This window comes from Electrophorus electricus, chromosome 26 (assembly GCF_013358815.1).
Source record: "Electrophorus electricus isolate fEleEle1 chromosome 26, fEleEle1.pri, whole genome shotgun sequence".
NCBI classification, from domain to species: Eukaryota; Metazoa; Chordata; class Actinopteri; order Gymnotiformes; family Gymnotidae; genus Electrophorus; species Electrophorus electricus.
Window position 1 is genome coordinate 8,903,259 of NC_049560.1, and position 17,500 is coordinate 8,920,758.

Here is a 17,500-nt window from a genome sequence, read left to right on the forward strand (position 1 = left end):
TCGTGTGAGGTCACAGCTTGCCTCCCACCCAGTGTTGCTGTCTTGGGTAATAAAGGTGACTGAGCGCGAGAGGGCTCCTTATCTCTACAGACCGCTTCTTGGCTCAATCATAACGGCAGGTGCTTTCAGTTCCGTGATGTTTGGAAACGTGTCGTTTAGCAATAGCAATCCAGCAATGTGGCTGCTGTTCCCATGTTTCAGATTCTCAACCTGTCCTGAAGACATGGCTGCTAAGAACCGATGAGGGTATTTGTTCGCCATCCCCCATCCCACAAGCACGGCTTCTTAAAATCCCGCCTTCCCTGTAGTTTTTTCGGGAAAGGCGATTTCTCCCAAATACGATAAATAACGTAAATAACGCGCATTATCTCGGACTTCTTTCCTACCAAGAACTGTCTGTCAGCCACTGAAATCAAAGAAGCTCTTTTGTGTGTGTGTGTAAATGGGTGGGGTGCTAATTGGATACAAACTGGTACCCGGGCGGGCGTGCTCGGTTGCGGTGTGGAGCGCTGCCTTGTCCTGCGGCGTGTCTGGCTCATACCCAGACTATCTTCTTACCAGCAAGATTGAGTCCAGCAAGCTGCAGCAGCGCAGAAGGAGTGTCGGAATGAGAGAAGGACAGACTGGATCAACATTTTTTCTTTGCCCGGTCGGTGTTTTATCCACCAGTGTGCAGCAGAAGTCGTCCAGGCTGCAGGGGCTCAGAGACCTTCTGGCATTAGGCAGCAGCCGTGGGGGTAGAGGACGTCCTCGGGCCTGTCAGAGCTACCTCCCTTGGTCCAGTCTGCAAGCCCCTCTCTCCTACCACACGGGTCACTCCACCACACGCTTCGCACTGGTGTTTCCCGAGGAGGTCCTGTAGCCCACCCAGGGGGAGAGGTGTGCATCTCTAGGTGTGTGGTGTCGTGTGGCATCTGTAGGTGTGTGGTGCCTGTAGGTGTGTGGTGTCTGTAGGTGTGTGGTGTCTGTAGGTGTGTAGTGTCTGTAGGTGTGTGGCGTCTGTACGTGTGTGGCGTCTGTAGGTGTGTGGTGTCGTGTGGCTTCTGTAGGTGTGTGGCATTTGTAGGTGTGTGGCATCTGTAGGCATGTGACGTCTGTAGGTGTGTGACATCTTTAGGTGTGTGGCGTCTGTAGGTGTGTGGTGTCGTGTGGCGTCTGTAGGTGTGTGGTGCCTGTAGGTGTGTGGCGTCTGTAGGTGTGTGGTGTCGTGTGACTTCTGTAGGTGTGTGGCGTCTGTAGGTGTGTGGTACCTGTAGGTGTGTGGCGTCTGTAGGCATGTGGTACCTGTAGGCGTGTGGCGTCTGTAGGTGTGTGGTGCTGTGTGGCTTCTGTAGGTGTGTGGCATCTGTAGATGTGTGGTACCTGTAGGTGTGTGGCCTCTGTAGTCATGTGGTACGTGTAGGCATGTGACATCTGTAGGTGTGTGACATCTTTAGGTGTGTGGTGTCTGTAGGTGTGTGGTGTCGTGTGGCGTCTGTAGTTGTGTGGTGTCTGTAGGTGTGTGACATCATGTGGCGTCTGTACACTCACCTGTTCTGCACGCCATCACACACTTCAGCCTTCACACACGAGAAAAACAATGAAACAGAAACCAAAGGTTTTGTAAACCCCGTCAATCAGAATGTTCAGGAATAATTACGTAAAAAGAGGCGTGTGTAAAACTGAGAATGCCTGGAAGTGAGTAAAGAGATTTGTTTTTCTGCGCCTGTGTGTGCAGATCCTTTGCCGAGCCGCAGAGCGGCGCTGGCATGGAGATCTTCTGGATGGCCCCACAAGTCCCCGCTGCTCTGCTGTCTGAATGTGTACATCACATGCTAAGACATGTTTGACAGGCAGTCCCTGAAGGAGGGCCCCATCTCTGTTTAAATTTTCAGCAGCCTGCAGGATTTGAACATTTTCCAGCTCGCCTCGAGTCTTTTACGCGGGTGCTCAATCAGGATTTGTGCAACCCTGACACAATCAAACACGACTGCCTGACTTATGAGTCATTCATAATGCAAGATGCCACAAACATAAACCACTGATGAGCTGCTAAAATGGAACACGCGTCATTCACGTAGTCTAGTTGATTTTTCTTCTGGTGTGCACGGCGGACATTTCGGTTCTGCTTTGGCCTGTCTGACATTCGCGTGTTTCGTCTTGAAGGTGAAGTATGGAAATGGTGAAGTGCTCAGATGCAACATGAGAAAAAATGAGAAAATGCTACATGTGAACGCCATCACCTGCGAAAGTCTCCGACACCAGATGCTCAGCTCTTCAAAGACGCAGGAGTGTAGGTTTGTCGAGGTCTTTATCAGACAGGCATCCGAGCGCCTGTTTAGACGAGCAGACGCGCGCTCGGTCATGAATAATTCCGCCGTTGCCACTTTGTTCTTCCGACAGCTTTGTTTTCCGCGCGATACCCATCGCTGCGTCTCTGTCAGTCACACGCCACGCTTCCGGGTGCCATTCATCTGGCGAGGAAGAGTGGGAAGGGTTATTAGTACGCTCACGGTGAGTTGAACAAAATTCCGTAAGTGACGTGTTTACCGAAGCTGAAGTCTTGTGTTGCTTTCTTTTCCTGTCCGTGTCCTGCAGTAGGTCTGCGTGTTTCTAGCTGAGAGACAGCAGCGTTCCCAGACGGTCAGGCGTTGTGTTGGCCTTCCTCTCTTCTTGGACCACGCTCCATTGTGGTCACGCAGGGCTTGTCTCGCGCGACCGACGCTGATATCCTTTGGTTCGGCCGGTAAAAAGAACCGCACAATGAATGACTCATTTTTTGAGATGCATTACGACCTCAGACGTCGCTCCGCTGAAACTGCGAGGAGCGTTTCCATAGCGATGCACCAAGGAGAGTTCCCACGGAGCCCCGGGTGGGCGCACACTGAATAATCAAGATAATAATGAGGCGGCCGCGGGAGTACGAGAACGGGTCGATAGCTGCGTCTGACCCCTGCACGGAGGTGCTGGTGGGGAGGTGGGTCTGAGTGTGTGCAGGGACAGTTCACCCGGGTAGCTGTCAGACGGCTCTAACAGAGATTGTTTGTGTATCGCAGCATCTATGATTTGTCGATCAGTTGTAGATCCAACGTGAGTTTGCGTGAACTTTCGCCAAAGCGCTGGATGAGTATGACTGCCCTAACCGCCCTGCAAAACCTGTTTTGATTGGCTGAGGTGGGGAGCAAGGGGTCACAGGGGAGTGTCCTCCTCATACACCTCACTTAGCTCACTCACTCACACACATTTAGCAGGCAAAGAATCCTCCGCAAGAGGGGGCTAGACATTGTAAGTACATTGTATAAAAGTGGTCCTTTGCATGAGTGACACTGTGCGCCTGCGTTTGACGTCATTACAAGTTTGATAAGTAGTGTATGACTAACTGTCTGTGCTTGGCTAGGCTCTCGGTGCCCGTGAAGAGCTTGTTCTTATATTCCTGCTTTCACAAGCCTAAAAAACGTGAAAGACGAACGTGTTATGTTTGTTTTGTCACGCTGAAGACATCTGTACTGCTATACATCTCAGAATGCACAGCAGAGCTCGTAACTCGTGTTAATGCCATGTGCGTTTGAACTGTGCTCCAAACACCTACAAGTGACCCCTGGCTGAACCGGCTCTTCCGAGATGAGGGGTCGTGTCCAGGGGCCGCGGCCTCTGTGAATCCAGGGAGCGTTTGAAACAGACGGACCCTGGCCGTGGCGTTCCGGCCCCCGCGTCTGTGTTGGACCTTCATTGCCGGTTTCAAAGGTGCGTGTTTGTTAGCGGTGGGGGCGCGGACCACGGGCCCCTCGTCTCCTCCTCGTCTGCGCTCATTAGTGAGACCTTGCCTGCGGGTTTCTCGCGGGCTTCCGAAGTTTCTGCCTCCTGCCAGCGGATGCTGATCTCTCCCGGTCCCCAGACAAGCCAGGTACCATTATCAGGAGGGAGTGTGTAATATGTGTCTGTCCTCCATTAGTCCAGGTTACTTTTTGGGTCAGTGTTTCTCTAGCTTATGGGCCAGTAACAAGAACGGCGTGCGAACGCTCGCACGTCTCCGAGCAGAGAATTCTCTGTGTGCACAGGAAGATAGAGGACTATCTTTAGACATCTTATGAAACAGTTAGCTCTCTCCCTCTCTCTCCCTCCCTCTCTCTCTCCACTCTTATCCTCTGACTTTTTCTTCTTGCGCCCTCTCTGTTCTGCCTCCCCCTCCCCCATCTCGCTCGGATGTTTGCTCGCTAGATGGATTGCCTATATGCGTCTATGCGTGTGCGTCTGCGTGTGCGTGCTGCATGTGTGTCAGTGGGAGTGTGTGTGTAGGTGCGTTATTCCACAGAAACCCATTATCAGTATGGAAATGTTGTTCTTTCCTATGGAAAGGAAGTCGGTTAACAATCAGATCAGGTCTGGAATCGGCGCGGCTGCGGAGAACCTTCCAGAACCTTCCAGATCCACGGCACGGCTCTGCCTTTTCATGTATGTTTCATGCCAGTCTTCGGAGAAGGATCATTTCATGTTGTTGCTGCTTGACATTACACATGCCCTACATAATGACTTTTATTTTTGCCTTTTTTTTTTGGCATAAATAAAACATAAAATATGCTTTTGTTTCGTAACCTTCTTTGACTAACATCAGAGAGTCTGTCTCGCCTGCGGTCTAGTGCGGGGTCTATATTCATGTGTATAAATGCGCATTTTGATCCATCCCCAACACTGCCTATTTGTCAACAAGCATCTACAGTGTAATTACATCCTGTGGAACGTATATCCGCGTCCCCGCTAGACTGGAGCTTCACCGCGGAGAGCCGTTTTGAGTCCCTTGCTTATGGAAGAGAATTTCACTGCGATCACTCCCCCAATTACTGGAGAAGTAAACACTCAAACAGCTTAATAACACATTTAAATCACACTAGGCTGTCAGAGAGGTTGTTTTATGTTTTACTCCGTACCCCACAAGCCCCAACGCAATGGCTTCCCAGTGCTTGGATGTCTCAACGCACAATCCGTTATCAGTGTGCTTTTTTCCCTGAAGGATCTGTTCGGACCTGCTGGGGCGTGGGGCAGTAAGGCTGGAGCAGGCGTGATGGTCTGGGGTGTCTCCACGGGGTTAATACAGGTCCTCTGGGTAGTGAAGTCCTGTGAGTAGACACAGTACGTTAAGCCCACGAGGCCGTGACTTCCATATGAGAACACGTACATCCTCTGAGCAGTGTGCAGTGTGAATATGCTTGTGAGTGTTGAGTGTTAGTGCTAGAATACACACGTTAGTGTTTAGTGTTAGTGTAAGAATACGCATGCTAGTGTTTAGTGTTAGTGTTAGAATACGCGTTAGTGTTTAGTGTTAGTGTTAGAATACGCATGTTAGTGTTTAGTGTTAGTGTTATATACATGTTAGTGTTTAGTGTTATAACATGCATGTTAGTGTTTCGTGTTAGAGTTATAACACACATGTTGATGTTTAGTGTTGGTTTGATAACATGCATGTTAGTGTTTAGTGTTATAACATGCAGGTTAATGTTTGGTGTTTAGTGTTATAACATGCATTTTAGTGTTATAACATGCAGGTTAATGTTTGGTGTCTAGTGTTCTAACATGCCTGTTAGTGTCTAGTGTTATAACATGCATGTTAGTGTTTAGTGTTATAACATGCAGGTTAATGTTTGGTGTCTAGTGTTATAACATGCCTGTTAGTGTCTAGTGTTATAACATGCATGTTAGTGTCTAGTGTTATAACATGCAGGTTAATGTTTGGTGTTTAGTGTTATAACATGCATGTTAGTGTTTAGTGTTATAACATGCATGTTCGTGTTTAGTGTTATAACATGCAGGTTAATGTTTGGTGTTTAGTGTTATAACATGCCTGTTAGTGTCTAGTGTTATAACTTGCATGTTAGTGTTTAGTGTTATAACATGCATGTTCGTGTTATTGTTATAACCTGCAGGTTAATGTTTGGTGTTTAGTGTTATAACATGCATGTTCGTGTTTAGTGTTATAACATGCAGGTTAATGTTTGGTGTTTAGTGTTATAGCATGCCTGTTAGTGTTTAGTGTTATAACATGCATGTTCGTGTTTAGTGTTATAACATGCAGGTTAATGTTTGGTGTTTAGTGTTACAGCATGCCTGTTAGTGTCTAGTGTTATAACATGCATGTTAGTGTTTAGTGTTATAACATGCATGTTCGTGTTTAGTGTTATAACATGCAGGTTAATGTTTGGTGTTTAGTGTTATAACATGCCTGTTAGTGTCTAGTGTTATAACATGTGTATTAGTGTTTAGTGTTTAGCATTAGTGTTCACTGTGTTCCTCTTGCCCTGTCACACACTGACATCAGGATGGTTCTGTCTGTGGTGTTTCTTTTATATTTGACTCTACTGTTTTCTTGCCCTGTGATGTGGTGTGTATGTTGGCCACGGAGAGGTTCATTGGATCTTATTAAAGATATGGCACTGTAAATTCCGTCCATCTATGCTAGGCAAGTGTTGACACAGCCAGAAAAATGCCATTTACTGTCTCCTTGGAAGCAGAATATAGGAACAATATTAGCATGATACACATCTGACAGGGCTAATGTATGCAAAACGATGTGCCATTCCAGCAGGAGGTTCACTGCCGTGCTCAGCTCCGTTACTGAAGTAAACGTTTACCTGCCTCTACCTGGGGGGACACCTTTTCCTTGGCCTGGGTTTGGCTTCGTTTGCAGATCATATACGAATCGGTTTGTACCAGAGCAATCCCAGGGTTGACCTCTCACCTGCCTAAACAGTAGAGGGGAATTTTGTAGGATAATTTAGTAAGTTAAAAACAGTGTGCTCACTTGAAAAAAACAATCAAACAAATAAACATGAATATTCCAGGGTGCATTTGCATAGTTTAGATAAGACTGAAATGTTTCAAACAACAGTAGCTCAGTTTAATGACTGAATATAGAGAGTGTGATCTATAGCAAAAAGGGAAAGAGTGAGTTATCGTATGTGGAGAAGACCGAAACTTGTCATTATAGTTAACCAGTGGAGAATCCCAGGAGTGAAATTCAAAGAATAGCATTTCATGTAAATAACATGTACGTGGTGTGTAAGTGCCAGGAGATGTCGCACCTCCTATCAGATCAGCTCAGTGCAGAAAGCTGCAAACCTTAAACAGATCCACACAATTGCAACATTGTTCACATAAATGATGAATTATTAAAAACCAGACCAAGCATGAGAGCTGTACACCACGTCCAAACAACCGAATAATGTGTTTATAGCTGTCAGAAGACAAATATAAGTTTGGAACTGTCATGAGAAGATGAATATGTTTATAACTGTAATAAGAATATATGTTTATAACTAATAAGGATACATATTTATAACGGTCATAAGAAGAAGATTATATTTATAACTGTAATAAGAATATTATGTTTGAAATTGTAATAAGAAGAATAATATGACTTTTAATTGCCAGTCATGGAAATCCGCTACAGACGAAGAGTCGAGGCATGTCTCTGAATGTCCATTGTTTTCATCCACTGCTAAAGGGATAAACGGGGACTATTTGTTGACACTCCAATGTTCAAATATGTCCTATGATTGAAAAATAACAATTATGAGGTTTTCACTTCACACAGACAATAATCGCCTCTGTCCGCCCACAATGCAAAGGAGAGTGGGAGAAAACACACACACACACACACACACACACACACACACACACACACACACACACACAACCAGTGTCTGAAGAATAGTGAGTGCATTTTGCCCAGGGCAGCAGTTTTCAGGTTCAAAATTATGCATATCAAAGTAGTAAAACCAGGAATAGGTTCGTCAAGTCAAAGCCACTCGGGATTCTGCAAAACGTTCTCTTTTGTTAACCCCATCCAAGCAGAGTGTGCTGGTACCTCTGGGATACAGACACTGCACAATACCAGGAGTTTGCGTAATGCACGGCCACTGCACCGTTCATAATTTTAATCATTTTATGAATAATAATTAACATGCAGTACCCTGTTTAACCACATGGGTTGAAACTTTAATCTTCCCTGTCCTATTATCATTTTACCTTGCACACCGGTGCACACTGTAATGTTCCGTGTTTTATTTGAATGTTGTTCCCCTCGGAAGCGTATAGTGCCGGTCTAACGGATGGACACCCCTCTTGGACGCTGGTCTTTGGACATTGATGCTGACCGTGCGATGGCGGAGCAGAAATGTGAAGGTGTCGCCACGCTGTAAATATTTTAGGGACGCAAACATGGCGAAAGGCCCCGTTTGTTTCCATAGCGGGCCGAGTAAAGGTGCGGAGCACTTCCCCAGTGCCAAAGGTCGTGATGGCACGGACCACGTCTCCTGCTTCCGTTGCTGAGGTCTGTGAGCTCAGGGGAGGGCACTGGGGAATCATTCCTGCCTGGCACGTCTCACGTTGCATTGGCAGGGGGGTGGAGACATGGGACTCTGAGGGGGGAGGGTCCCAATCCGCCTTTCGCCCCATCACTCGTTTTTTCCCTTCCATCTCGCTTCTCTGTCTTCCTTCGACATAAACGGAGATTGATTCAACACCTCGGACTAAACCGGTGCTCCTGAGAGGAAATTATTCAAAACCTGAGACACTTCGATCTAAATCCCTTCAGAGCTTCTTTTGTTTGGTGGTAATTTCGGTGCTGAGGCCCACAGACTACTCTGTATCTTGTCCGCGGGAGAGAGGAGTTGGGTCACAGTTCGGCAGGTGCCACAGGCTTCTTGGAAACGCTTTGCAAATCCACGGTGTTTATGAAGCCGTGCAGTTGTGTCATCACAGCAGAGCTGCCGGAGGTCTTTTTACGACTAACAAATATTTGATGTTAATTGTTGTTCATGTAGAGAGAATTCGACACACCAGCCAGACTTTTTCCCCGTTCTAAGACACTTCGAGCAGACGCCGCCTCCACCGTGTGAACTGTGGACTGCACGTCCGCACACGGTCACGGTATCCATCTGACAGAGTTCTGACACTTTTACTTCAGTTTTTCTATGGAAAAAACCTCATGTTTGACTCTTGCATATGCTATAGGATCCATTTTCAGTTCATCCGTTCAGAGGGTTAAGGTTTTTCAGATCAACGATATGCCGGTAGCTCTTCACCTGACATTTCGGTTGTACATTTGTGACGATAATCTGGCATGTCAGATGACTGTAAATGCCGATTAAATAATTCCACTATAAATACTTTACAGCGTGTAAGTGGATTTATTAACCTCAAAACCTCTCCTCCGTAGTTAAAGTGAAAGGTGTATAATTGCCTCCCATTTGCATAACCTTAACCCTACTGTAACACACTGAGCAGGGGCCAATTCACCAGGAAGCCTGAACAGCTAAAGGAAATAATGGCTAAAAAATCTAATTCAGGCAACCGACATCACAGAACAAGACAAACAGGGATGGAAAATTTGGTAAAAACACAAGCACTAATACACTAATATAATTTCATGCCAAAATGATAGATATCACAGCTCAGTCACGTTGGACTATCTGTTAGTGTATAATCAGTTTATTATCGACCAAAATGAACCAGTCTGAATACCAGTAACCAGTATCACCAGTACCAATTACCGGTACCAGTATGAGTCCCAAAGGGCCAGCACGGCAGCGTATCGGAGGGGGATTTGACCTGAGCCTCCCTTAGTTAAATCACAACGGCTCTGGTCCTGAGCAGGTTCCTGGAATGCACACGTCCGTTCCACCGGCCACCCTGCGAACATCACTATGGCAACAATATTTTAGTGTGGTCTCATCCACTGGGAGCATCCATTAATCTCTTCCCGGGGTACCATAGATCACTCTGGACGTTGGTAAATCCAGAGATGATGAGCTGGCCGGATTCTTTCCTCATGGTCGGAATGAAGTGCGGAAGCCAGTTTAAATGGCAAGAATTTTGGTCACTTCTGAAAGAAATGACTTTATAATTCTTACCTTAATTTTCTAAAATGTAATTTTTAGCCTTTTTGTGCTTTCTCATTCTTCAGCTGTCCCAGAAAACAGTGTCCGAGCATGTCGATGTCCCAGGACGTTGATATTCCACAAGGGAATTTGGTTGTTATATATGTTGTATAGTTAGCTGTATGGTTCCATCTCATACCTAAACAGTTTAGATAATAATGTAGCAGCCTGTGAGGCAGAAATCTGGAACGCAGTCTGTATTACGAAATATTCAATCAGATGAATGCTTGTGCGTTCTGCCATCCAAGTGTCCCGTCACACGTTTCTGCGGCAAGCCACAGTGCAGCGTTCGCACCGATCGGCTCTTGGCGGTGCAAGAGACGCGGTGGGTGCATCGTCCCTTGTGCTGCTGCAAGGCTGGTTTGGCTCGCGGCTCCGGGAAGCTCGCATCACGGACTGATGACCCACCTGTCTGCCCGCTGACTGGTAGTCTGTTCAGTTCTGGGCCTGGCCGAATTGATTTGAGCTGTGCGCTCAATTTTGGCCAAACAGACTGAGCTAAACAGACGTTCCTAGATGGAGGCCATTTCCAGGAGATCCACCCTTTGATGTAGCAACAAAACTAGAGTAATTCAACTGAACAGAAAAGTGGTGCTGGACTTTTCTTGAAGAGTGTAAAAGTGCTTGTGTGTGTGTGTGTGTGTGTGTGTGTGTGTGTGTCCATGTACATCAATGGCTGTGATTCCTTCTTTTGCAGATTCACTGTACTGTTTTAATTGCATTGCATTTAAACAGCTTCACTTGGCGCATGTGGCTCGGTCGTGCACTGGACTGTGACTGCACTGTGGGGGTCATTTAAGACGACATAACAATGGCACAAACCTGTCATTCATAAACATGCGCTTTCCGAACACCTTATGCACCATCTGTGCTGCCTTTGGACAGCCGTCGTATAAACCAAAGATGACGGAGAGTTGGCCGCCACTTAAGTATACCGAAGGCCGAGTTGGCTTAATCGCTGTCCTTTATTAACAGCCATGGTATACGCATACTAATTGATTTGTAGTCTTTCTAATTGGAGGGTGATTAGCAGGACAGTCATGGAATATGACAGTTGCTGTTTCCTCGTCAGCACTGAGGAACTGGGGAACAGACGTCTGGTGTGAGGACAGGACATCATGCTCACATACAGGACTGACTGCGCCTCAGTGGGGTTTTTTTTACTCTGGATACATTTTCAGCTGTTCACAACCAAGAAAATAAAGGTAACATCTTCCAACCTAGAGTTAAAATTAGCATGCAATTAAAAACCGGTGTGTTTGCCTTACTCACAGAGTTCCTGCACACATGGAGCATCTGAGCTTCCGTTCCAAGTTAATGATGCCATTAAGATGTATTTTGTTTGTCAGGGGAGGTCAAGCAACTCGTAAGCTAGACGAAATAAACAACCATTACGAAGCTTACTTCAACTCTCCTGAGGTGGCCAACTGTCATCACAGCAATTAATGTACGTTATGAGACCACGGTTGTCTCACATGCGGTCTCGCATGTGGAAGAAAGACGACCACCTCGTCTCCTGGTTAATTTGCTCCCGGGCGCCGACGCTTCGCTGTAAAGATCCCGAATTAACGTCATGCGCTAACGCTCAAATGTTTTGTTTCCTTCTGCTTTTTCCACAGGCTTTTTAAGCACCGGCGATCAGGCAGCAAAAGGGAACTACGGGCTCCTGGATCAGATCCAAGCCCTGCGCTGGACTAGTGAGAACATCGCCTTCTTTGGCGGCGATCCTCTGCGCATTACCGTGTTCGGATCCGGAGCCGGGGCCTCCTGCGTGAATCTGCTCACGCTGTCCCATTATTCCGAAGGTAACCGCTGGAGCAATTCCACCAAAGGTACAATGCAGAGGTCGCAACTCTTGACCTTTTCGATGTTTGCATGCCGCACTCGTTGTTGTGTTTGCGCTGGCCCAGTCGACAGGTGTTTTGTGTGTGTGTGTGTGTGTGTGTGTGTGTGTGTGTGTGTGCGTCTGTGATGCGTCTGCGTCTGCATGACCTCTTCAGCTTTTGGCTGTGTCTCTGTGCTCACTGGAGAACTACACTGTGTACCTGCTTCACACGGGGGAACCCCCACAGGCTGGTGGGTGCCACGTGCTCCACATGTGGGGAGGCGGGTTCGCTTTGCCTGGCAGGGACAGGCCTCGGAACTCACTTACCCGGTGTGGCGGAGGAGCACATCTGTACTGCGTGCCTGATCCAAAATTTTCATGCCAACAAGGTTACAGGAAAAGTCAGTACTTCACTAGACCTGATCCTCCATCATTCCCCGCATGGCTGGACCTCCTTAAGGGACAAATCCCTCTGACGTGAAACCAGTTGCTTATGAAAAATGTATTTGCATTGGTTTCATGTCTCTATCTTTATTCGGTGGGGTCCAGACGTGACACCATGCTTCCGGCGCACTTTGGCTTTTCAAGCGCAGGGTTTATCTATGTAAAGGCCCTTTCACATGGTTAATTAATTTCACTCGTCTCTGTATGGGAGGTAGCATTGCTAAGGTCTTCAAACAGATGGATGGCTTAACATTACTGCCATCACACATGATAAATGAACCCTGACTCGCCCTTGTCAGTGACCTGAAAATGACACTTTATTGCTTCACTGCAAAGCAGTGGGTTTCCTGAGCAATGAGTTAATGCCTTTACATGTTCATTAGCATAAGGACATATAATTCACAGATTTGGGGGGGTTTTTTGCACAAAATGATAAACATGTAGCTCGTAAACATGTTCATGAATGACACAAATCACTATGAACCTAAATGTTCTAGTGCTTTTATGGGCAAATCAAATATTGAAAATCAAAAGTCCTGTCTGTCCAAGTCCCGTTTTCCATAAAACCGACGTTTTATTGACGTACTGTCCCCCTATATATGGTAGTATAATCATACCAGTAAGTATGTGTTATATAGGCCAATTATTTGCTTAAACTATTGTAGCAAGCATGTTGCCGGTTGCCTGGTAGAAACTGTATGCTGACTCTGATTCTAATTGTCATAACAGTTTATTTCAAGGTCACACTCACAGACTTTGCGAAGTGATCACAACATTGCAAACCTGCTGATAAACACAGAGGCTGTGTGGGCTTTTGTGAGCGACTGCAAGCATAACTAGACCTTCGCCATGGCCACGCCGGCTGTTAGACTCATCAGGGCTGCAACAGCTGGAGAATGCAAACAGCACAGGGCAAACGTCCAATCAGGGGCCAACAGCACAGGGCAAACGTCCAATCAGGGGCCAACAGCACAGGGCAAACGTCCAATCAGGGGCCAATAACACGGGCAATCAAAGACAATACAAATACACAAATAACACAAAATAAAGTCAAATAAAAGGAAATAAAATAACAATATAATCATATTTAATGGTAAATTTCATGTCACTAGGACCCCCCACACACACACTTTCTCTTTCTTTTTTGCATGAAGCTTAATTCTCTTCTGTGCCATCCACTAATTCTGCATAATCATTCTGCTAATAGCCTAATCGCTCTAATTTATATTAATGGTCTCCTAAATGGTCTCCTGCGTTCCACTGCAGTTCATAATCATACTGTGTACTTTGATAAAACACTGATAGAAAAAATTGCATTTTTGTCTGTATGTGGTTCGTGCACACTTGTGGTTAAATTTTTACTTGCATGATAATTTTCTGTTTATCATTTAAAAAGTTCATTTCAAAACTTTCTGGGCCCCTGAGTGGAGCAAGAGAAAGGTGTTCCCTTTATCGGCGGGTTTGAGCCCGAACGATGCCACTGTCTGAAGTCCAAAAAAAAACAATCCAGTGCTGCCCTCCCCCGGAGGTACTGGCCAATCATGGACCTCCGTGTGTTTGTGCTTGCTGATGAGGGCACACACTGTGTATGAAAGGATGCAGAGAGGAAGTGCACACCTGCATGCTCCATGGCTGGTAGTTGTTGTATGCTACATGGACAAAAGTATTAGGACACACCTCATGATTATTGGATTCAGGGGTTTGGTTCAGTTCTGTTGGCACAGCACTAGCCATGCAGCCTGCCTTTAGAAACGTGTGTGAAGGAATGGGTCATTCTAAAGAGCTCACCGAATTCAAGCCTGGTACTGTCGTAGGACGCCAACGTTGCAACAGGTCAGTGAAATTTCTTCCCTCCTAGATGTTCCACGATCAGCTCTGAGTGTTATGATTGAAAAGTGGAAGCTTTTATGAACCACAGTGACTCAGCCACGAAGTGACAGACCACGTAAAGTGACAGAGTGGAGTCACCGAGGGCTAAGGTGCGCAGTGAATAATGTCACCAACAACCTGCTGACTCAATAACTGCCGAGCTCCAAACCTCCTCTGGCGTCGACATCAGCACTAAAACTGCACCGGGAGCTTGTCGTGGGTTTCCATGGCAACGGTGCTGCATGCAAGCCTTACATCACCAAGCACAACGGCGAGCGCCACTAGACTCTGAAGCAGTGGAAACGTGTTCTGTGGAGTCTGATGGACCAGTCCGGGTTTGGCGAATATCAGGAGAATGTTACCTGCCTGACTGCACTGTGCCAGCTGTAAAGTTTGGTGGAGAAGGGAAAATGGCGTGGGGTTGTTTTTCAGGGCTCAGCCGGGCCGCTCAGTTCCAGCGAAGGGAAAACGTAATGCTTACGACATTTTGGACAATTGTACGCACTTTGTGGGACCAGTTTGGGGAAGGATCTTTTCGGTTCCAGCATGACGATGTCCAGTGCGTAAAGCAAGGTCCATAAAGGCAAGATTGGGCGAGATTGGTTTGGAAGAACTTTGACTGACCTGCAAAGACCTTCACCCCATTGAACACCTTTGGGATGAACTAGAATGGAGACTGGGAGCCAGTCTCTCTCGTCCAACATCGGTGTTCGACTTCACAGATCTCTCCTGGATGAGTGGGCAATAATTCCCACAGACACACTACGTAATCTTGTAGAAAACCATCCTAGAAGAGTGTGGAAGTGGGACCAACTCCTTACCATTTCTTACAGATTTATTATGGGATGTCCTAAAGCTCCTATAGGTGTAATTTGCAGGTGTCCCAATACTTTTGTCCAAATAGTGTATGACAGGGGGAGATTAGCTAGTTGGTGGGTGGGAATTGACATACATAACTGGAAGAAAAACCAGGACAAAGCTGACTTTCCTCCTAATGTTCATGTCCCTGTGTGAAGTGGCTGGTACGTCTCCCTGTCTGATGTCTGTCCTGTCCCACTGTGTCCCCACAGGCCTCTTCCAGAGGGCTATTGCCCAGAGTGGCACCGCTTTGTCCAGTTGGGCTGTGAGTTTCCAGCCTGCTAAGTACGCCCATATGCTCGCCAGAAAAGTGGGCTGCAACCTCCAGGACAGCGTGGAGCTGGTGCAGTGTCTACAGAAGAAACACTACAAGGAGCTGGTGGAACAGGACATCCAGCCTGCTCGCTACCACATCGCCTTCGGGCCCGTCATCGATGGCGACGTCATCCCAGACGACCCGCAGATCCTCATGGAGCAGGGCGAGTTCCTGAACTACGACATCATGCTGGGCGTGAACCAGGGCGAGGGCCTGAAGTTCGTCGAGCTCATCGTGGACAACGAGAACGGTGTGCAGGCCAATGAGTTCGACTATGCCGTGTCCAGCTTCGTGGACGACCTTTACGGGTACCCCGAGGGGAAGGACATCCTCCGGGAGACCATCAAGTTCATGTACACCGACTGGGCCGACCGCCACAACCCGGAGACCAGGAGGAAGACCCTGCTCGCGCTCTTCACCGACCACCAGTGGGTGGCGCCAGCCGTGGCCACGGCCGACCTGCACTCCAGCTTTGGGTCACCCACGTACTTCTACGCGTTCTACCACCACTGCCAGACGGAGCAGGTGCCGGCCTGGGCCGACGCGGCGCACGGCGACGAGATCCCCTACGTCTTCGGCCTGCCCATGATCGGACCCACCGAGCTCTTCCCCTGCAACTTCTCCAAGAACGACGTGATGCTCAGCGCTGTGGTGATGACCTACTGGACCAACTTCGCCAAGACCGGGTACGTCAGCCCAGCGCCAGAAACCAGACACATACCTACAGCATGAATTTCTTCACTAATAGTTTACGTTGTTTTTATTTTTAAAATTAATATAAATTGGAATATATAAAAATATATTTCTCAGTTCCCAGGTGTACACTGCACGATAACATTATTTGATTCTTTTAGAATATTATAAATATAATTACTATATATTTTGGATAAAGATTTGTTTTGACTGAAAAAACTACAGTTTCATTTTAGATTATCTTAATCTTACATTAAATTTGATACTGATTTTCAATTCTCTTTCCTTAATTTACCAAATTTCTTGCCATTTTTTATTCTTGAGTCATTTCAAATGAAACCTGTTTAGAATGCAACTGGATTTTAAATACACTTTCAGTGTTAATGACATTTTTTGAAGACTTTTTTGAGTGCAAAGTGGTGATTTATATCATGTGGCTAACTGTTCCACTGAAGTTAATTAATAATTAATACTTAATTAATTAAAATTAATACTTATTTGACTTTTGCAGTTCTTTTTGTGAAGTCCTATCTGGGATATCACTTCAAGTGGAAATGATGAGTCAATTATGTATTACTGGCAACTGTGTAATTTCTCTTCCCTGACTCTGTTCTGTTCATTAAGATACAGCGCGTTTGTCTGGAGGTCGTGACGTTCACTGAGAGAATGAGAACTCTCTCACTTTGCCTTTAAGAATGTCTCCATGAGAGTGTGTTTATGGGAAATAGTAGGACAGAATCGCCGTTTCACTGATCCGCACCTGGCCAGAGAGACAGCACAACCACTAATGATTTTCATACATAATGATGGGTTGCCATATCATGCAGGACCTGGGGAGGGATTTTCATGGTTCAGGCGATTTACGATGCGCTACTTGTGATGTTCCGTAGAAAAGACATGCGGTGTATATACTGGCCTTGTTTCTTCCTGTTCCTGTTCCTGTTCATGTTGGTCTGGTGTGTTCTCTTCACTCTTCACAGTGACCCCAACCAGCCAGTCCCCCAGGACACCAAGTTCATCCATACCAAGCCCAACCGCTTTGAGGAGGTGGCGTGGACGCGCTACAACCAGAAGGACCAGCTGTACCTCCACATCGGCCTCAAGCCCCGCGTCAAGGAGCACTACCGCGCCAACAAGGTCAACCTCTGGCTGGAGCTGGTACCCCACCTGCACAGCCTGAACGAGGGCACACAGATCGTCTCCACCACCACCAAGGTACCGCCCCCCGAGGCCACGCCCCGCCCCAAGAAGCTGCCGGCCAACACCAAGCGGCCCTTCCCCGCACCCTTTCCCACCGAGACTCAGGACGCCCAGAACCAGAATCAGAACCAGCCCTTCCTGGTGGACCAGCGGGACTACTCCACGGAGCTGAGCGTCACCATCGCCGTGGGTGCCTCGCTGCTCTTCCTCAACATCCTGGCCTTTGCCGCGCTCTACTACAAGAAGGACAAACGGCGGCACGAGGTGCATCGCCGATGCAGCCCTCAGCGGGCGCCTGCCGGCGAGCTGCCTCACGCCCAGGAAGAGGAGATCATGTCCCTGCAGATGAAGCATGGAGACCTGGAGCGCGAGTGCCGCGAGGCC

General features: G+C 47.1%; 1 protein-coding gene across 2 annotated transcripts in view; it reads left to right on the top strand.

Annotated features, from left to right (window-relative positions):
• Positions 1–17,500, top strand: part of nlgn1 (neuroligin 1) — a 137,773-nt gene that overhangs the window by 119,293 nt on the left and 980 nt on the right. For both annotated transcript variants that reach the window (XM_026997143.2, XM_026997148.2), the window contains 3 exons: positions 11,531–11,743; positions 15,120–15,909; positions 16,897–17,500. The exon at positions 16,897–17,500 is cut by the window's right edge and continues 980 nt beyond it. In XM_026997143.2, coding sequence (XP_026852944.2) covers positions 11,531–11,743; positions 15,120–15,909; positions 16,897–17,500 — 1,607 coding nt within the window. The remainder of the gene's footprint in view (positions 1–11,530; positions 11,744–15,119; positions 15,910–16,896) is intronic.